At 42.8% G+C, this 20,024-nt stretch overlaps 1 protein-coding gene across 1 annotated transcript; it reads left to right on the forward strand.

The window, feature by feature from the left end:
* The first annotated feature begins 2,687 nt into the window (after positions 1-2,687).
* On the forward strand, positions 2,688-18,477 carry LOC114010708 (metabotropic glutamate receptor 5-like). Its single transcript, XM_027779408.1, has 4 exons — positions 2,688-3,018; positions 11,378-12,259; positions 13,210-13,390; positions 18,333-18,477. The coding sequence occupies exons 2-4, from the start codon at positions 11,581-11,583 to the stop codon at positions 18,475-18,477; spliced, it is 1,005 nt and encodes a 334-aa protein (XP_027635209.1). The 5' UTR covers positions 2,688-3,018; positions 11,378-11,580.
* Positions 18,478-20,024: the final 1,547 nt, after the last annotated feature.

A 20,024-nucleotide genomic window follows, 5' to 3' on the forward strand; every position in this document is an offset into this window, starting at 1 on the left:
TTGTCCCTTCTTTTTCTCTGTCTTCAGCCTCCCAACCTTCCAGTAATTTCATGGCCCATGGTTAATAGGAAAGACAATGTCTGAGGGGAGCAAGAGTGTGAGGAGGAAGAAGAAGGATGCTCTCTACCCATCACCCCACCAGGGCAGTGACAGGAATGGAGAAGCCCTTGGTAACTAGTAGGCTTTCCACTCCCACGTAACCTATCTCCATCCCCTCAAGCACCAGCTCAGAGGCTCCTGGAGCTGAGCAGATGGAACAAACAGTGAGAGCCACACGTGCACATACTCACAGTGCCCTCTGTTTTAAGGACTAGGCTCTGCCAGGCCTTCAGCAACTGGAGGAACCAGGAGAGCTGGAGAATGATGTGAAGCAGGTGCCAGATGATGGGCTCCCAGCCAGTCCCAGGCTGGGACTGAAGGAGGATGTGAAGGAGAAAGAGGCCAGGCTCCACACCTGCTAAGGACATACAGGATCCCTACCCTTCACCCTCTGGGACAAAAATCAAGCCAGTAATCTGGTGGAAGAGAGACAGCCGTAAAGAGATCACAGAGGTTTAGGAGCATGGATAAAGCCACAGCAAGACTGTCCTTCCTCTGCTCCTCAACAACTTCATCAAAGTTACCTCAGACGGGCAGAGGTGCAGAGAAGGACATGATGCAGGTTGGATGTAGCAATGTAGTCACCCTGGGGGAGCCACATCAAGCAGCAGCTAGGATTTGGGTCATTCAGTAGTTGTTTAAAAAAAAAATAAATATTTTAAGCAGCAACCTGAGAGGGGGAACCAACAGGGAGTGCCAGGCTGTGGAGCAGCAGCAGAGAAGGGCTGTTAATTCTCAGAAATGGATGCACGAGCTAATCCTCCCCTACAAATACAGCCTGGTAAATGGTTGGACCCAGCAGCCTTTTAAATGCCAAATCAGCTCTTACTTAAATGGCATTTGCTTTATTATTTATTTATTTATTTATTTACTAAGGATAGCAGTGAACGAAGAGACCATCTCTGTCTGGCAATGTGTTGAGATGGTTCCGTGCCTGTCGTTGCTGCTGTTGCAATAAGGAGTGTGGGGAGGTGTTAAGTTTGTCAGGGCTCAGGCTACCTAGGACCCTCCTACCCGCCCCCCGCCTCCCCAGCCCCCCACCCCCAATCCCCAGAGCCATCGTGCCCGGCCATGTGCCAGGGGGGTCCTGCCCACCCCGGGCGGCGGACCGGTGCGGTGCGGTGCGGTGCGGTGCCGCCGGCGGGAGAGGAGCGGGACGGCGGGGTGTGAATGAGGGCAGGAGCCTGGGTGTGTAGGGCTGAGCCGTGAGAGGGAGGAGGAGAAGGGGGGGAGCCGGGGGGGAAGCTTTGGGAGGGTGCAGGGATGCCGGAGGAGAAGGTAAAGCCTCGGCTGGCTTCGGAGGGAAAGGTGAACCCAGAAAAGGTGGATGTGTGGGGAGCAGGTAGCCAACTGTGAGAAAGGTGCTGTGGGGTTTGTGGGAGGGTGGGGTAGCAGAAGGGCCGGGGGGCACCGAGCTTGTGGGCAGAAGGCAGGCAAAGAAGCAGCCTGCCTGTGGGCTCGCAGGAACGGTCCAGTGATGCTGGTTGAGAAGCCAGGGGGCTGGCAGGGAACTGCAGCGCCTGTGGGTCCAGGGAGCCCGGGGCGGGGGAGCAGAGGGGAGGGAGCTCGGCAGGGCCGGGGGGGCTGCAGGTGGCACCTGCGGCGGCGAGGAGCGGGGGGGGCGGCCGGCGGGGAGAGGAGCGGGGGGGGCACATCCCGCCGGCAGCCAAGGGCAGGGGCATCACTCCTCTTCCCACCGTGCCCGGTGCTGCCGCCCCGCAGCCAAGGGAAGGGGCGAGGGCTGAAGAGGGCGACCCGTCCTTCCAGTGGCAAACAGTCCCCCCTTGCTGCCTGATAGCGCTGTCTCAGTGTGTATTTGTGTGTGTGTAGTGGGGGGTGGTCGCTGCTCTCGCCCCCTCCCCCGCACCCCGTGTCCCCTTGCCAGGGAGCAGCAGGTAGAGCCCAGGGCTGGCAGGCTGCTTGGTTTCCTAGAGGGATCTGTGCCACTTGGTGGCACTAAAAAGTTGTGCTGAAGCCCGGTGCTCTCCCGGTTTGAAGGGCCCCCTCGGCCCCCAGGCGCGGACCAGCAGGTGCTGCAGAGGGTCCCGGGGGGACGGGAAAACTTTGGCGGAGCCAGTTCGCAAAAGGCCGCCGGGACTGCAGGGGTAAACTCTTCCCCGCCACTCGGTTTTAAACACACTCCCGAAGCAGCTATCGCTTTTATTTTTATTTTCTTCTTTTTTTTTTTTTTTTCTCTCTTTTTCTTCGGATAATGCTGTTCTGAGCTGATCACCACTTTCTTACCTGCTGGAGGGTAGGGACGGGAGGGAAGTGTCAGTTTATGGGGGGACTTTGCAACCTTCAGAGCATCTGGAGAGATTTTCTCGCTGGGCAGAATGCAGGAAATGCAGAGCGGTTGCCGCCGTGAATGTATGAGGAGGGGCGGAGGTGTTTAAGCAGGTGGGTCAAGCTGCAGCAAGTATTTAGGAAGACCAAGGCTGTGGTGGCAGAGAGCAAAAATCCGTCTGTTGTTTCATCGTTTGTTTGTTTATTCCTCCTCCTCACGCCCGCCCCCCACCCCCACCCCCCACCCCCCCTCCTTAAATCCAGGGACCATTCACGCCTCTTGCAAATGAGACTTGGGCGATGCTGAGAGAACAGCGTGTTGCATGGCGTGTGTGTATGTGCGTGCGTTCGCGGGGGTAGGGTACTCGGTCCTCAGCATTTGCCTGTGATCAGAAGAAAACAGGATGTGCCCGTAGCTGGAGGAGTGACAATGCTAGCCGAGTGGGGCTCACCTGCTGGTGATCTTTGCAGAAGCATTTGAGGATTATTCAGCTCCAGAAGGTTTGTGCAAGGAATGCTATCTCTGCCGTGGCTGAAAATAGGAGGTGCCTACCCCTACCCGTCTTGATTATTGCCACCAAAAGGACCCCTTTGCCGCCACTGTAGGAAGAAGCAATAGCTACTGCTGACAAGGTAATGCTGCGGGGTGGGAGAGAGGATTTGTATGCCCTGGGCTGCAGACAGAAACCCTGTGGATAGGGCAGGAACTCTTTCCCCTCCCTCCCTCCCTCCCGCCTGCTTTTTCTCTGTGCCCTGGTTGCCGGAGGACAAGCACGGCTCCTGGGGGGGCAGCAAGCCAAGCGGTGGGGTGCACCTCCAGGGGCTGTTGGGGCATCAACGGGTCGGGGCGCTGGAGGGCAGCAGGCACTGATCCCTCGCCAGGAGCAGGATATGTGTGGGGCTGGGGGGGACTGGTGCACTGCAATACCTGGGCTCGGTGGTGCGTGTGATATAGCCCTTCTGTTCACCAGTGGGGATTTGTCTTGCCAGGAAGGGATAATGGAAACGGGGATGAATTTGTTTTCCAGAGACGGCCAGGCTTAGCTCAGCCATAGACTTTTCTGTGTGACCTTGGGACAAATCACTTTGGCTCTGCTCGGCGAGTCCCGTCTGTTCCTTATTTAATAATCGGAGCTAATGTCTCTGTGTGCAAAAACGATTCATTAAGGGTTGAGAAGGACAGCGATACCACTAACCGAGCAGGGAAGCAGAGACCTAAAAACCAGTGTATATACACACATCTACGTCTGTATGCACAGCCACTTAGTTGTAGCAGTGCAGGTGGCTATGCTGGGAGTTAACCTTGCCCAATAGTTTGCCCTAAGACCTAGCTCCATGTATTTAATTATTTATAAAAAAATGTGCTCCTGCATGACAAATGTGACCATCGTGGCAATTTTTATCACTGGTTGATTTTTAGGTTGGGGTTTTTTTTCTGTATTTAAACCTGCCGGGAGGCGAACGCTGGCGGCGGGCGGTGCTCAGCACCAGGGACAGCACCCGCCCCGCCGCTGCCCGCCCGCCGCCCTCCGCCCGCTGCCCGCCCCGCCGCTGCCCGCCGCCCGCCGCTCGCTGCCCATCCGCTGCCCATCCGCTGCCCATCCGCTGCCCGCTTCCCGCCTGCCGCCCGCTTCCCGCTGCTCGCTGCCCGCCGCCCGCTGCCCATCCACTGCCCGCCCGCTTCCCGCTGCCCGCTGCCCGCCCGCCTCGCCGCTGCTCGTCTTCCGCTGCCCTCCCCGCTGCTGCCCGCCGCCCGCTGCCCGCTGCCCGCCCCCTGCCCGCTGCCCGCCCCGCCACTGCCCGCCCGCTGCCCGCCGCCCGCTGCCCGCTGCCCGCCGCCCGCCCGCCCCGCCGTCGCCCGCTGCCCGCCGCCTGCCGCCTGCTGCCCGCCTCCGGCAGACAGCCTGTCCTGCACTCCGGGGCTCCGCCGTCCCGGCACCCCCACTTCCATTCCATCTCCTCCCTGAGAAGGGCTCCCTGGTGGCGGTGGGGGTGACTGGGTGTAGGGGGCGGCCGGGCGTTTCTTTCTTCTAGTCTTGAGGACAAAGTGGGGGATCATCTCGACAGTGGAGTGGCGGAGGATCATCTTGAAAATATACCAGTCTAAACAATCCTGAAAGAGAAAGATGTATAGAGGAGTTAACTGCCAGGCTCTTTTATATTCCATGACTTTTTTCGTTACCGTATTCCTAAACATCTCTATCACATGCCAATATTTTGCAAATTCCCAAATACTTTAACTACATGTTGATATTTATGCTACATGATCAGGGATGCCAGGGTTAATTATTATTCCAAATCATCACAGAGTATTTCTGGGGTCTCCATATAGATTCTTTGTCATTTTATTTGCCAGCGTGTTTATGGCTTTTTTGATTTAGTGGTAGTACTGGAATGCCACTGTAACACCACTCTCATTGCAACTTGCTAGAAAATGTCTTTTGGAATTGCTATTGCTTTTTTCTTGATCACCTCCTCCAGATCATACAGTTTTGTTAATAAAATGACTAAGATTACAGCTGAAATCCCACCAGAGCTATTAGTTCCTGCATCATATGGTATAACAGGTTTTGGTAACAGCAGCATTAAGTAGTATATTTAGTGGAATTGCAGAGATCATTGCAAGTTTTGCTGGGAAGTTAAGCACCTATATATTAAAACCAAAATTGTTTCATGAACCAGAAACTGCGTGTGTGTGGGCATAATATGGGGAAGAACTTCTTGGGATCACTAAGGATCTGGCCGATAATTATAGTAGCCTGTGTTTATTATCTATGAAGGCATGAGATCAACACATTAGCCTGTCATTTTCACTAGCGGTTCTGGCCAAATGGTTAAAATTCTTCTGTGCTGCTTAGTTTCCTCCTATTTCTAAGTGGAATTACAGAAAACTGATTCATAGTCTCTCCTGTCATACCAGGCTGTTTCCTTTGTCAAGGGGCTTGATCCAGTGATCACTGGAATTCACAGAGCTGATACTGCAACGACTAATGTTTGTTTGATCTTTTTAATTTTTTAAAATTATTTTTTTCTTTGTGAACAGAAAATTTAAACAGCAGTAGAAAATGAAAAACAGAATAGTGTGCTCATATTTCCTGATTTTCATCTGAAGGCCATGTGAGTGCATCAGGTTTTCTGTGACCAAAGTGAATTACCTCTGAGGAGTGGGTGTGGGGGACCTCCTGCCAACTGAGCCCCCCCACCGTACTGGGGAGTAGGCTGCCAGAACAGCTTCAACCGGGTGCTTAGAGTTTGCAGTGCAAATAGCCAGCAGAACTGAGCAAAGGCTTAGCATCCTGAAGGTGCACTTTTTCCTCACATTGGTTCCCATCAGGATGAACCAAAAGGTTTCTCTCCTTATGTAATTGTTTTTCTAAGGCTATTCGATCTTTTGCTCTCTAAAAATCTTCACTGTGAGGTGAGTGGCAGGACTGACACTACTTGCTAAAATTTTGCTTCTCTGATAGTGAACCCTAGGTTAGATTCTTGGGATATGCTGATTTGATCCATATCTGTATCAACATATATTATGTCATATCTGATGGCGTTGAATTAATTGCAGTATGTATGGTAAGTAAGTGTCTGGAAAGCATTTAGTCAGCAGGTAGCCTATACAAACGTAGCGTGTAAGTAAAATTTGTCACTACAAAACAATGAGTTTTGGGACCTTACATTTTTGTGGTTGCTCTGATCACAAAAATCCTTTAAAGAGACTAAACTTTAGATAAGTTTTTACGGTTGTTTGACCAATAGCGTTCTTCATGTGCTTAACACTAAGCCTATGCCTAAGTGCTTTCATGGATTGGACCGTCACAGATCTCACTCCTTCACAGCGCTGCTCTATGATTCAGTAATCTGCATTTTATTTTTATTACTTAAATCTGCCTGAAGGTTTAGACACTATGAATGAACAGGCTGCAAATGTATGAACTTGTAACAAAAAAAGAAACCTGAATAGAAGTGTTGCTCTTTCTCTCTTTTTAAGCCTTTTTTTTTTTTTTTTTCTTTTTTTTTTTTCCCTGGTAGAAAACAGGCTAAATCAAACCCTTCCTTTTGCTGAGTTCGTGTTTTACCTGTTAGAAGCCATACAGCCAAGAGAATTCAGATTGCAAGAGACAGGCCCTTCACTCCGGGGTCACTAGTGGGCGCTGCTATAATAACCTAAGTCACAGCGGGAAAGGGTTTCCTTCTCCAGGTTTAAACACAGTTACACCTGCGGTAGTAGAAGCCCTTAAGTCAGACAAGCCCTATGGATAAACTCTCAGCCACGGACAGAGTGGAAAATCAGCCCTTCGTGAACTGCTGTTCTTGGTTTGGTTTTTGATCCAGATTTAATTCATGCCATTGGATGTTACATCTCTTCTCGGTTTTTTCGGTCTGTACAGACTCTTCAATATAGATGGACTTGCATTTGAGGTTAAAATAAATAATTTTGAGGAGTGATGTTTCATGGAATTTTACAGACGCTCATTTTCTACTCGGTTAAACCTCAACATGAAGTAGCTGGAACTCTGCCCTAAAGGAGCAGCTGAGAATATCTCCTGACAGAGACTGGCATATAAAGTTTGTGCTGCCAGGGAGAGCAAGGTTATAGGAACATGTTGAGTGCTTCATCAGATCTGTGTCTTCAGCCATCTGGGTAGCCCTTAAACTTTTGTCTAGGGCAAGACCGAGCAAAGGACAGATAGGCAGAATTCTCCTTCTGCCTTACTACTTCTGCAGTTGCTCCAAGTGTGAAGCTAGTGCACCAGAAGACCGAGACCAAAGTGTCTGTCATCTATTGTTAAAGCATGTGACTTCAGGATTAATTTGCAGTTAGATCCATAGCTGAAATAAGCTAGGAACCTTGATACACTGCTAATTAAGTGCCTGATTCCATTTTGCTTATGTTGCAGTAAATTGGGAAGAACTCCCTTGACACTGAAGAAAATTGAACAGTGTGAAAAGTAAATTTGACCCTAAGTGCTGTGTATGTTGATTTGCTTGTCCATCAATGAAAACAAGTAAATGCAGATAAATTGTTAATTGGGAAACAATTCCCGTTACTTTATGCATGCATTCAAGAGTTCACTGTCTTTGATGCTGCTGATGCTTGTGTTCTCAGTCTGAAAGCTATAGCATGCCAAATTCCCTTTGGGGTTATCCCTAACAATTTAAACAGGAGTTACAGTTAAGCTTATGAAATTTTGCTTGATTTTATTTTAGTACTCATCCTCCTTGTAATAATAAGCTTCCTGTAGTAGGAAAGAATGGTAATCAAAATGTGGAATGACTTGTATGTGATTGTCTTGGGACAGAGGAGCAGTTAAATTGTATATTCGAACAGTTCCCTTGGCCGTCTTCTCTTCAGGAAGATGTTCTCCAGGAAATGTAATTACCGTGTATAGTCTATCAGCTCTCTGCTCAGCTATTTTGGCCTAAAATGGGACATGTTACCCGATTACTCTCAGGGCATCTTCACATGGCATAACCAGCTGTATCCAGTGGAAGGATGATGACAGGCAATAAGCATGAATTGAAATACAGAAAATTCTGTTTAAACATAAAAAAGAACACTTTTTATTGTCTCTGTGGTCAAACAGGTTGCCCAGCAAAATTGTGGAGTCTCCATCCTCACAGATATTAAAAACCTGACTGGACAGGAGGCTGAGAAACCTGCTTTAGTTCAACTTGCTTTAAGCAGGGTGGATGGACCAGACAGCTTCCCAAGGTCCCCTCCTGCCTCAGCCATTCTATGATTTTTAGGTTTGTGAGAGTGAGAGTAAGCCCATAGAACCAGATGTCTATTATACAAGTACAAATCCGTCTACATTTAGCAGGCTCACTTAGCCATGCCAATATAAATTCCAAGTTGTTGCACTGCATCGTGAAAGCCCACAGAAAGCATTTGCTTCGGATGCTTTGGATATGAGTCCTATCTAATACCACAAAACATAAGCAGTTTACTTGGTGTTAATAGTAACAGCTTTGTAAGTCCTAAGCAAATTGACTTTCACTTTAGTACAGTGGAATATGTGAAAAAAGTTGATTAATTATGGAGCAATTGCAGTCTGCATCTGGCCCCTTCTTTTCCCATGGATGCCATGGAGTGGAAGGATTTGATTGCTTTCAGATCTTGCTTTTGGGCTCTAGGAACCCCCTAGCCATGAGATCAGCTAATATTATGGAACTATAAATACAAAGGAGTTCTTCAGCTTTATTTCATTCTTTACCCTGTAGTTTTATACTGATAGATACAACTGTAGACAGAGAAGATCAAACAGCTGTTCTTTGAAGTGAAGAAGATACAAATGGCCTTACTGCCCTCTGGTTCTCATATATCCTGTATGGAAATTGTTTAATCTATAGATGTAAGACCAAGAACACCATTATTAAAGGTGACCAGAAACCTGGTAAATGTGTGTAGTAGAAATAAAATTGTGTATGGGGATTAGACTATGTTTTGCTTGTCATAAACTTGCCCCCAATCCTCTGAGCTCTCTCTATTCATACATATGCAGCTGCACAGGCAGGTAGGTTATAAAAAGGCATCTAATTGTATATCCAGTTACAGTCTAAGGCAGAGCTGGCATATGGTACATATACTTGCGCTCTGTACATGTAGCCTTAATTTGAGAAGCTCAGAAAAATAAGCATCCATGGTTTTAAATAACAGATATTATTTCTGTTGAAGTGTTAATAAGTTAGTAAATAATTCATATTTTTAAAAAGTGATAATGCATTCAATTAATTGGAGGTATTAGAATTTAATAGCTGTGATATTGCACAAAGATATCCCCTGTCATTCATCCTTTGGACTGCTTGCAAATTATATGGTACTGTCTTCAGAGTCACGGAACAAACAATTGGAAGACATAAGCAGTAGTGATATTCTGTAATTAGAGGCTAATTAACTTGAATTGAACTGCTGTTATTCCTTAGTGGCAAAAGGCTGCAGTATTGATAAGCCAGCTCTTCACAGAGAGAAAAAAAAAAAAAAACCAACTTCAAGAGTTCTACAGTTGTCTGGATCTTATTTCATTGTTAACACTTTCTATTACTAAAGATTAATATTACATGGAATTATTAATATTGAAATTAATATTAAAAACGTTCTATTCAATGTTTTCTCTTTTTAAGGATCTGGATTTCATTTGAGAACACTCACTGAAACTATGGCATGATTTCCTCTGTGTAAATAATGTATAATTTATAGGTGTCTACGTAAAATAATAATTAATCAAGGGGTTTAAGCTGAAAGAGTGTAGATTTAGATTAGATATTAGGAAGAAATTGTTCACTGTGCGGGTGGTGAGACACTGGCCCAGGCTGCCCAGAGCAGCTGTGGGTGCCCCATCCCTGGCAGGGCTCAAGGCCAGGCTGGACGGGGCTGGGAGCAGCCTGGGCTGGTGGAAGGTCCCTGCCCATGGCAGGGGGGGTGGGACTAGGTGATCTTTAAGGTCCCTTCCAAACCAAACCAGTCTGCGATTCTAACATCAAGAAGAAAAGTGTTTTTAGGTTTTCCTGTCTCAGAATCAGGAATATTTTCACTCTGACATTGTACTGAATGACCTAGCTGTGAGGGGTAAATTCAAGATTAAAATACTGCTTGATTTTCAACCTGGAAGAAACAGAGGCAAATTTTCTGTGCCAGGGGTTTCTTTTACTTTACAACATCTGAGCATTGTTAGAGTAATTGTTAATGGATTAGAAATGATTGGTAGGTCTGAAACATATGGAGACTTATTTTTTTTTATTACATCAAAAATTTCTGTCAATAAAACTGAGGTCGGGCTCTGTCCCAGAATTTTGCAGTTGTTCTGTCAGTAATGAAACTGGGCATGTGGTTCATTACGTAGCTCAGCTTCTTCCTAGAGTTAAGAGTGTACTTAATTTTCTGTACTATCAATGGATTCACTGGCAGGTGTAGAGAAATAGATGATACTTTAATGTGCTCAGGGATCAAGAACTGGACAAACTATGTTTTAAGCACTATGTTTAAAACCAGAAGCATCCTGCTGCAAATCCACTGTTAGGTACTGAACATTTTCAAGTAGATGTTCAAGTTCCATTAACCACAGCCCAAGATACGAATTCTTTGCTGATTCTTTCTCTCTCTCTTTTTTTTTTTTTTTTACCATTCAGCAACACTAAAGCTGATTGCAGATTGCATTGCAGACTATCAGCAAACATAGCAGATCAAATGTTTTAGGCACTAACATATCTGTATAGTCTCTGTGTTGACTTCTTTCTACCAGAGAAGTCAGTATAGCTGTCTACAGTACCAGGATTTGTCTAATTAATTGCTTGTTGGCAATTTTTGATTTAAGGATATAGAAAAATGAAAATCATTTGACTGCTTTGTTGTTTTAGAATTGTTGTTCCTCTGCTGAAACATTCACTGCTTAAAACAACTATTAATACCAAAATCAGTTATCTTAATCCTAACTTATTTTAAAAGTAAATTTGTTTCATGTTATCTCTTACAAAGAAAAAACAGATTTACAGATTTGAAGAATCAGATTCTGCATTCCTTAGAATATTTCAAGAACAGCTCTGTTTGTCAACAGCAGTTGCCTAGTGCTGTAATTGATAACATAGTACAGCTCAAGGCAAATTTGTTTGACCTATGCATTTGTGATATACAAAGTGTCTGAAAGTGAAGTGAGTTAGTTTTGAAGACACATGTTAGAAATGGCAACATCTTTCTTCTATGGAATTAAATACTTGCTTGTCTTTTGTGCTTTTGAAAATATTTCCCAAAAGAATTTTTAAACGAGTGTGTTAAGGAGAAATATACTGATATATACCAGCAGAAGCACAAGCCTAAGATGATGAAACACTGAAGTACAATGAAATTTTCCAGCTTGAAAATGACAGAAGCAAGTTTATACAGGAGACAATGTATTACAGTCATTGAGAGCAGTAGGAATAGGTGCAATTTTGAAACAGATTATAAAGCTGATTTCATAACGAATTTTAAAGCTCTTTCTCTTATTTATTACTTTTTAAGGTTATGAGGATTATGATAACATGTGCAGCTCTGCATAGCTGTCCACTCAGAGATGATGGTGACTTCTTAGAGAATACACGCAAACTCCTGGTTAACCATCAACATAGTGCTCCTTCTATCCAAGAGATTCGATAACTGCTTTTCACCAGCTCTCCGATTTTGTTCCATCATGTTGTCTCTACCAGCCTAAACCATTTCCTAAAATGGTCCTTTTTCTGTTCCTTGCAATCCTGTTATTGAAGGAAGATGTCTGTGGGAACTTTGGAATTCTGGTTTCAGCACAGGCCAATGAGAGAAGGGTGGTTGCACACATGCCTGGTGATATTATCATTGGAGCTCTGTTCTCTGTCCACCATCAACCAACTGTTGACAAGGTTCATGAGAGGAAATGTGGAGAGGTAAGAGAGCAGTATGGCATTCAGAGAGTGGAGGCGATGCTACATACCCTTGACAGAATTAATTTGGACCCTACACTGTTGCCAAATATAACGCTAGGATGTGAAATAAGGGACTCCTGCTGGCATTCTGCTGTGGCTCTGGAGCAGAGCATCGAGTTTATAAGGGACTCTCTTATTTCATCAGAAGAAGAGGAAGGGATGGTGCGATGTGTGGATGGATCATCATCATCTTTCCGCTCCAAGAAACCCATTGTTGGTGTCATTGGACCTGGCTCTAGCTCAGTTGCTATCCAAGTCCAGAACTTGTTGCAGCTTTTCAATATACCTCAGATTGCTTACTCTGCCACAAGCATGGACCTAAGTGACAAAACTCTGTTCAAGTATTTTATGAGAGTGGTGCCATCTGATGCCCAGCAAGCACGGGCAATGGTGGACATTGTAAAGCGCTATAACTGGACCTATGTTTCAGCTGTACATACTGAAGGTAAGAGGTTATTTTTTTCCATATAAGAAAGCCCTCAAACTACTTTGATGTGGTCTAATAGATACATGATGACAGTTTGATGTTGTTGATTTTTTGCTAGTCAGTTGTCAACAGTATAGACTTAATAATAACTTCACATTGCCTATGGGGCTGAAGTAGCATCGTGTTGATAATGGCTGAAAACAAAGTTTGAAATAGAAAATTGTGTGCTCTAGGGCCACTTCTTGGTAAACGTGCTTACTCTGTAGTCTCCTAAGAGATCTTAATTTAATTTAGTTGGCATTTATTTTTCTTTATCTACCAATCAGTGTATTTATGTAGAAGAATCATTTTGACTATATTAGTACCAATGGCTAATGAGAAAGCATCTGGTCTTCCTAGTGCAGAAGAGAGCTAAATCATCATTTGAAACTGTGGCTGAGTCAGAACGTGTTCCTGCTTAATATCTGAGCCACAGAGGCACAAATACTAGAAAACATGTAATTCTGACTACTATTTGAATGCAAGTTGTCCCAGCTCCTCGAGACCAGAACTGCTTCTATCACTTTTACAGTAGTCCATGGAGTATTGCACCCACTTCTTGCTCTGCATCTGGCCGTTGGTTTCAGGAGTGAGCAAGAGAAGTCTCCTCGAATCTTATTCACATATGTATGCTCCATCAGATGTCCAGAAAATCAGAACCATGTGCTAAATTGTTTTTCTCTTTTTATTAATTTGAGTTAGAGCTTAAGCTTTTTACCCAGTGTTCAGAAGAGTATGTGATTGAAGGGAAATGCTATGGAAAAGCTTACCTGATTTGGTTATTCCTTGTATTGACAGAGTTGAATGGGTTCATCTTGCTATAAGTGACTGGAATTTTATACTGCCTTAAGATGAGATTTCACCAGTCCCTTTCTAATGACACCAACACTTAATAAGTTTCTGGAATTACGTTCTGTGATGAATTTTAGGATCTCACCTGGTCGCCTCTGCTCAAACAAACAAATGCCGAATGGAAGGCTCAAAATACGATCTGGGAATGAAAAATGTTATTAAGAGACTGAGTAGTGGTGACGATGTTGCTGAACAGCAGCAGATGCTGCTGGCTTTATTACAACCAATAGAAAGCAGATTGTCCTTCCCACACACTGAGTATGCTTCTCTGGCAGACTTTATACTATTCAAAGCCCTTTTTTGGGAGATGCTGGTCCCATGCTAGTATGTAGAGATCTTTTTCCTCCTACAGATACGTAGAGAGCTTGATCTGCAGTATTAAAAATAAATAAGAACTTGCATGCAGATTGTTGCAGTCATGTTTCCGTCATGATAATGAAATCCGGTAAATAACTGCAGCCTCTTTTGTATGGGGATGCATGAATATATTAGCAGTTTAGTATAGCAGTGTATAAATCACTCTACAGCACATCATGTAGTGAAGGTATTGTGTGCCAGCTGATGCCTTTGGCATGGCTTGGTGTGCAGCCTTTGCTTCACAAATAAGTATGAATAACATCATAGTCAAAAATAATGCCACTGATGCATTACATTAGCATAGGATTTTATATCCTGACTACTTTTGATGACTTGTCTAATTTTTGCTATGAACAACTTTTACACCTCTGCTTATTGATAGCAGATGCTTATATATTCAGTGTGGGAATTTTCAAGCTTGTATCAAGATCTGATTCCTCACAGAGTGAGAATACTTACTTTTACTGCTTCCCGTGGACACTGTTTGGAGCAGATGGTAACATATGGCACGTTAGTCTGGTGGCAGAGGAGCTTTGCACTGTGCATTGGAGAGAAAGGAATAAGGACACAAGGGTTGAAGCTGGAGATAGCTGCTATGGGCAAGACAAGAGTATTAAATGACAGCAGAACTGAGTGGGAAGGAGGAATGATGAATGATATATCTGTCACAACATGTGCCTACTTCTGCTGGTATTAAAGAGGACAATAGAGGTGCCACATTCTTAATGCCTGAGGCCGCATATCACTCATAGCGTATTTACAGCAATATAACTCTGGACATTAGTGAATGAACATTAAACTTGGGGTTTGGGAACCTTATGATCCTATCGTCTATTTGCATAGTTTGGTAGTGATGATGAATATGCTCTCCAGTTAAATAACATCACACAAGTATTTTCTTATAACGCAATAGAAAGATTCAGAGTGGTCAAGGTACTGCTTTGAAACTTGACAATGTCTGATGTTCTGGGCACTTTCCAGAGGTTATGGCAGATGTTATTCCTTCCAATAATAGGAAGATTTTTAAAAACATACTATTAAAAAACCCCTATAGATGAATGCTAAAGAAAAGGAATTGAGTAGAAAAAATCTATATTTTAAAATTATATTTCATTTTAAACATACTGAATATGCCCCACTACTCAGTGCCCTACATTCATAGATATTCAAAATAGAAAAAAATTGTTGAATACCACTCCTTGCAATTTTTATCAACTTAGGATCTTGCCCAGCCATTGAGAGTGGGCTTTCTTTCAGCACCTGCAGTAATTCTGGCCATCTACATTCATCTACTTCAGCATTCTTCATGCCTTAGCCAGACTCTTCCAAAATATGATCTTTGGTTTCTGGGAAGGATTACCAAGGAAAGGGAGGGTCCTCTCTTTCAAAGCTGGATGGGGAGAAAAGGCAGAAAAACTCTGGTTATTTCATTGCTTTGGTAGTTCCATCAGCAGATGAAGTTAAACGTCTCTTTTTGGTCTAGTATAAGAAAAGCATGGCATAAGTCACTAGCTTCATAATAAAAAGCTTCTTATTTGAATCTTTCCTTCTGCACTTACTAATTATCTGTGTCTGCAGTGGATTAACATTTTGGGAGGCTGATCTGAAGTTTTGTTGTTAAATCCTTATTCAAGACTTCCAGATTTAAAATACGCTAACATTTTTACAGGTTCTCATAAGCTTTACCCCTTTGACATTTAGCGTCACAGATCAATCGAGGTGATGACTCCAGGTGTACCACTAAGAGTAAATCTTTTTCCTAAGAATGGGAAGGCAGCAAGCTTTGTTGTCAGTAGAGCTCCTGTAATTTTAAGGACGAAATTTCTGCAATCCAATTAATAGGAAACATAAGTAACAAATGAAGAATGTTTTTCATAAAGCAACACTCATCTCTGCTTACTGTAGTGTACTTTACATATGCCAATCAGAAATCTTTGCACATGTTAGACAGTCTTAGGTTGTAGCTCCCCTTGCTTGGCTCTGTTAGGAACTATATGTGCCACTGGCATCATTATCTTCCCCCACTCTCCAACTCTTCCTCACATTTAATGAATTGTGGGGCTCTACTGTAAACAAATAAAGCTTTCAGATAAATCTTTTTCACCCACCATCAGGGAACTTTTTAAAAAAGCCTCATCAGTTCTGAAGTCCAGGTCATGCCATGGTCCTGTGAACAAACATGTTGACGCTGTGTGGCGGGGAGGTAGGAGCGAGCAGGCAAAGAGGGAAACTGTGACGGGAAACTCCTTGTACAGAGGACCTATCACTTAAAGCCTGAGGCAAGTGCCTTCAACTTTATGGATTGCTACAACAGGCATGCAAGGTGTGCTGGGGACCATTTTATTTGAAGTTTGTGTACTGATCCAATTCTTTCAGCTGATCTTACAGATCTTTTTTTATCCACCACTGTGATAGGAGCAGAGCTTAAACAAACTTCTCTTAAACTTAAACCAACTTTCGCTTCTTAAAGCATCTTCACAGACAGATAGCAAGTCAATAATGAGCTGAGAACTCATCCTGTGCCTCTTTCTGAGGCAAAGTAGCTCAGCAGAGAGTAGCCCCCTGGTTTAGTCCCCCAGTTTCTCAGAGCACATTAGGGATCCTTTTTAGCTCATGTAACCGTTGTCCACCCCCAGGGAAACTAATGGACATAGAAGGATGCAGAGAGGAAAATCTGTGCCTGTATTTGGATGTTGGGTGGTGATGGCTGGCTTGCAGATGGGCCATGCAGCTCAAGCACACCTGGTGTCTTGTCTTGGCCTTTTCTCACCTAACCACTGGACATCACACCTGGTCAGAAATGGTCAGGAAGCTGGGGAGAAGCTGCCTGTCTGATGCAAGAGAGGAAGAACTGTCTGTTTACCTCATTTCCCATATGAAAGCGTTCCCTAGTCTTTTTGAAAGATTAGAGAAAAATGTACACAATTTTCTCTTCTCCTATCATTGTATTTTGAAGGCCTCATTGGAAGCCCATTTGGAGTCAATCCTCTCTCGTTGACTGGACTGACATTTGGATGAGGCCTTCCTAGATGCAAACAAGGTCAATCTCTGAGAGTCGCCTGTGCTTAAAATCTGCCTGGAGACAAATGAGTTAATATTTTGAAAGGCAATTTTCATTACCATTGAAACTGTCTGTTTTGCCACTCCGAATGGAGCAAAGAGGTGATTTATGCTGGAAAAAAAGAACTTCACAGGGGTACAACTGAAATACAATAGGCCATATTTATTGGGGGTGGCAAGGGATAAATTTCACTCCATTATGTAAAATCTGTGATTTACTTTTGAATACAGACTTAAGAAAGAAACCACTTTGTTAATTTTCTTTACACAGCTCTGCATGTAAACATTAGATCAAACTCTTCTTCAAAGCCCTTTCTGTTTAATACCACTTTCCTCAACTTTAATTTATCATAAGTGCATATAAAGAGGTCATTCACATTAATTTTCTGAGGATGTACCCAGGCAAGCATAACAAAAGCGGAATTATATGTTTTTCTTGCAGATAAGGGTTATTTCACATACTTCCTTTCATATTTGTTCAAAGGTGCCTGGTAACAAGACTATTTTTGCCTTCATCCTTTGCTACCAAGTAAAAAGCAAATTGAAAATTACTCGTAGTCTACAAGAATATGATGGAGAAATAATGAAAGAGCTGCAACAAGCTGACCTGCTGCTTGGAACAAATTGTACTTATATGATGTTGTGGAGAGTTTTCTTTCAGGCTCTAGATTTTGCTACTTAAGATTGAAAAACTATACCACGGTCAGAAATAATATTTGCTTTTCACAAGATAATATAATTGAAAATTAGATTTTTTTTTTAAGCATAGATGATATTTTTTCATTCTTTATATGCAAAAAAATACCACATAGGAATAATGTACCAAAAACCATCATTGCTAGTCCATGAAGGTATTTTCAATTTCAAAGAAAATTTACTTCTAAAAATCTGTTTCTGAAAATTGAAGAATTTCCTATCTAAAGACTGGAGAATGTTCTATTTCAGCAATGTTTAATTTTTGCTCTTGGACAAAATAATTAATTGGGATTTTTTATTTTTGAAATTACTTTTATTTTTTGATTTTTGAGACTTTTAAACTCTTTCAAACATAAATGTTGAAATTAGGATGATTACGATTTGATATGCTCTCAGTCACATTAATCTGGTAGAAAAAATAAAAAATACCTTTAATCTGAAAGAAAATACAGGAAATGGAAAACCCCATTCCAGTCCTGCCTTGCTGAGGTGTTTGCTCATGTTTATTGATTATTGGCCTCTCTAAAAGAAGCAGCCCCTTTTTCTCAATTTCAAATATTTATCCTAGCATCACAAGTGTGAAAAGTGACCAAAAGTTATCAATGACCTGGGAATACTGAGGTAGAAAACTGAAATAGCATCAAGTTAATGTTGACTTTGTTCTGCAGTGACTGGATGACCAGACAGCGCTTTGGCATTGCTGGCAGATGGCTCAGGCCAGACGTACCCGCTGTGAAGCATCTTGACTGACGGAAAAATATAATATGAGGGGTATACTCTGGAGTGTAATGGGGGTGAAGATTGTTATGGGAAATACCATCAGATGACAAAGGGAAGGTGAGCTAGGAGGTGCAGTATTCTAAAATGTTTTAAAGAGTATCACTTTGAAAGGAACGATATAAGGTAGACTTAGCTAAAAACAGGACATTTGCGTAGGGGCTAAGTGTTTGAATGTCACTTTTTCTGTCACTTAGACTCTATGGCTACTCAATGAAAGTTGCAGTGTCACAAAACTTGCCTTCATTGAGAAGAGATGGTGGGAGTCCAGCGTCCTTCAGTTTCATCTTAAATTTGTCTTTTGCCTTAGGCCTGGAAATGGCACAGTTCCTGTCCCTGTCCCTGGGGTGCACCTCTTCAGTCAGGGAGGGATCTATCAAGTTGATGAGATGGGAAATCTTCCAGGAAACAAGGATTCACTGCACAGTGCCTTCTGGGTCAGTGGAGTTTTATGAAAGACAATCCTTATACATGTGATCAGATGACCATGGGCAGTGACAGTGGTACACTTTTCTGTGTCCCTTGTTGATATTTTGCCTTTGAGATGAAAGAATATATGCTATAGGCTTGACTGGAAAACAGATATTCCATACAACAAATAATAAAAAAAAAAAGTTCCTAAAGTATTTTTTACTCCAAGTCAGAATTGAAAGCCAAGACAACACCACTTTTTAGTGAATGAAAGCTATGATAAAATTCAGAAGTCAGTCAAAATAAACTGCTTGTCTTGTGGTTATATTAAAAGAGTTGATGAAAGGTAACCTTATAAATCAAATGCAAACTTTATTCAGAAAGTTGTCAACCTTTACATTTTTTTTGCACAAATATTAATGTTCTTTGACAGTTTTGATAAAAAGTGTTTTACTCAGAGAAGAGCTGGAAGGTTCCCCTCATTCCATTTTATTTGGCATGTCTTCTATATCATTAATGCTGTATATAAATGAAACATTTTTGGATATATTGGTGTGGCATTAATCCAACAGTTAAGCAGGGGCTGATGAACCAGATCATTCTTTTTTTGTGATGATTTGTAGTATTTCTAAAACTGTTGTAATATTTTTCTTTATTATTCTTGAAACCATAGACCTTTCTTTTTCCATGCATGCTACCTAGTGACAGGAAATTTAAATCATGGATCTGTGAAGTAATTTTTCATAGATTTAAAGGTCAAAAGTGCAGTTAGTACACTTTAGTACAAGAAAAAAAAACACTCAAACCATTATTTCATATTCCTTGATATAGATCCTGTTATAGAGAATTCAGGGGAGATCAGGGCCTTGTTGTGATGGGAGCCAGGACATGGTGAGACAGAAAAAATCTATCCAACGTCACTGGAAGGACTATGATGAGAACCCACTTTCCAGAGTGCAAGTTTACCCCAGGGATGAAAAGACTTTACCAGACAAAATAATTCAATTTCCTACATAAACAAGGAAAAGAAAGATGCCCTGCACTTGTCAGTATCTTTACACCTCAAAACCATGTGGTAGGTAGCTCAATAGTGCAGGAATTAAATCAATGTTGCTTCAAAATTGGAAAGTTCCTGTATAGTTCAGGAACAGAATAGATATTTACCTTGGTCCATACATGGAGGGCAATTTCCTGTGCTTACAAGAGCTAACTTGTGATTTCCCTGAAAGCTAAGAAAGGCAAAAGGCCTGTGCTGGATCTTTTAAACTTCTCAGTCTCCCCTAAGACAGTTCTGACTAGCTGATTCTTGATCATGCAGGAAACTGATCTTGGAGGTGAATCAAAAATTATAGACTTTCCTTTGATTTAATTTGGAAAGAGGATAACATTGCAATCATCTTACTAAAATCTGATTGCAGGCTTCTGATGATGTGGAGGCATGCCATGCTGTAATGCAGAGTATTATACATAAATATATTGTATGTGTACACATGAAAGAAGTGATTGGGAAGGTTATTAACAGAATAGTTACCATCTACCTTGGCAACCAAATTTTGAGACAATCCCATCCATAAATTACAGCCTCGTTTTT

This window comes from Falco peregrinus, chromosome 4 (genome assembly GCF_023634155.1).
Source record: "Falco peregrinus isolate bFalPer1 chromosome 4, bFalPer1.pri, whole genome shotgun sequence".
In the NCBI taxonomy this organism is placed as follows: Eukaryota; Metazoa; Chordata; class Aves; order Falconiformes; family Falconidae; genus Falco; species Falco peregrinus.

Bases quoted from the DNA above. Each gene is read 5' to 3' on its own strand.
- LOC114010708 (XM_027779408.1), top strand. From the start codon at position 11,581: ATGGTCCTTTTTCTGTTCCTTGCAATCCTGTTATTGAAGGAAGATGTC. The intron at 12,260-13,209 runs GTAAGAGGTTAT...GATGAATTTTAG, and splicing joins TTCAGCTGTACATACTGAAG to GATCTCACCTGGTCGCCTCT. The intron at 13,391-18,332 runs GTATGCTTCTCT...CTTTTGCCTTAG, and splicing joins TTGTCCTTCCCACACACTGA to GCCTGGAAATGGCACAGTTC.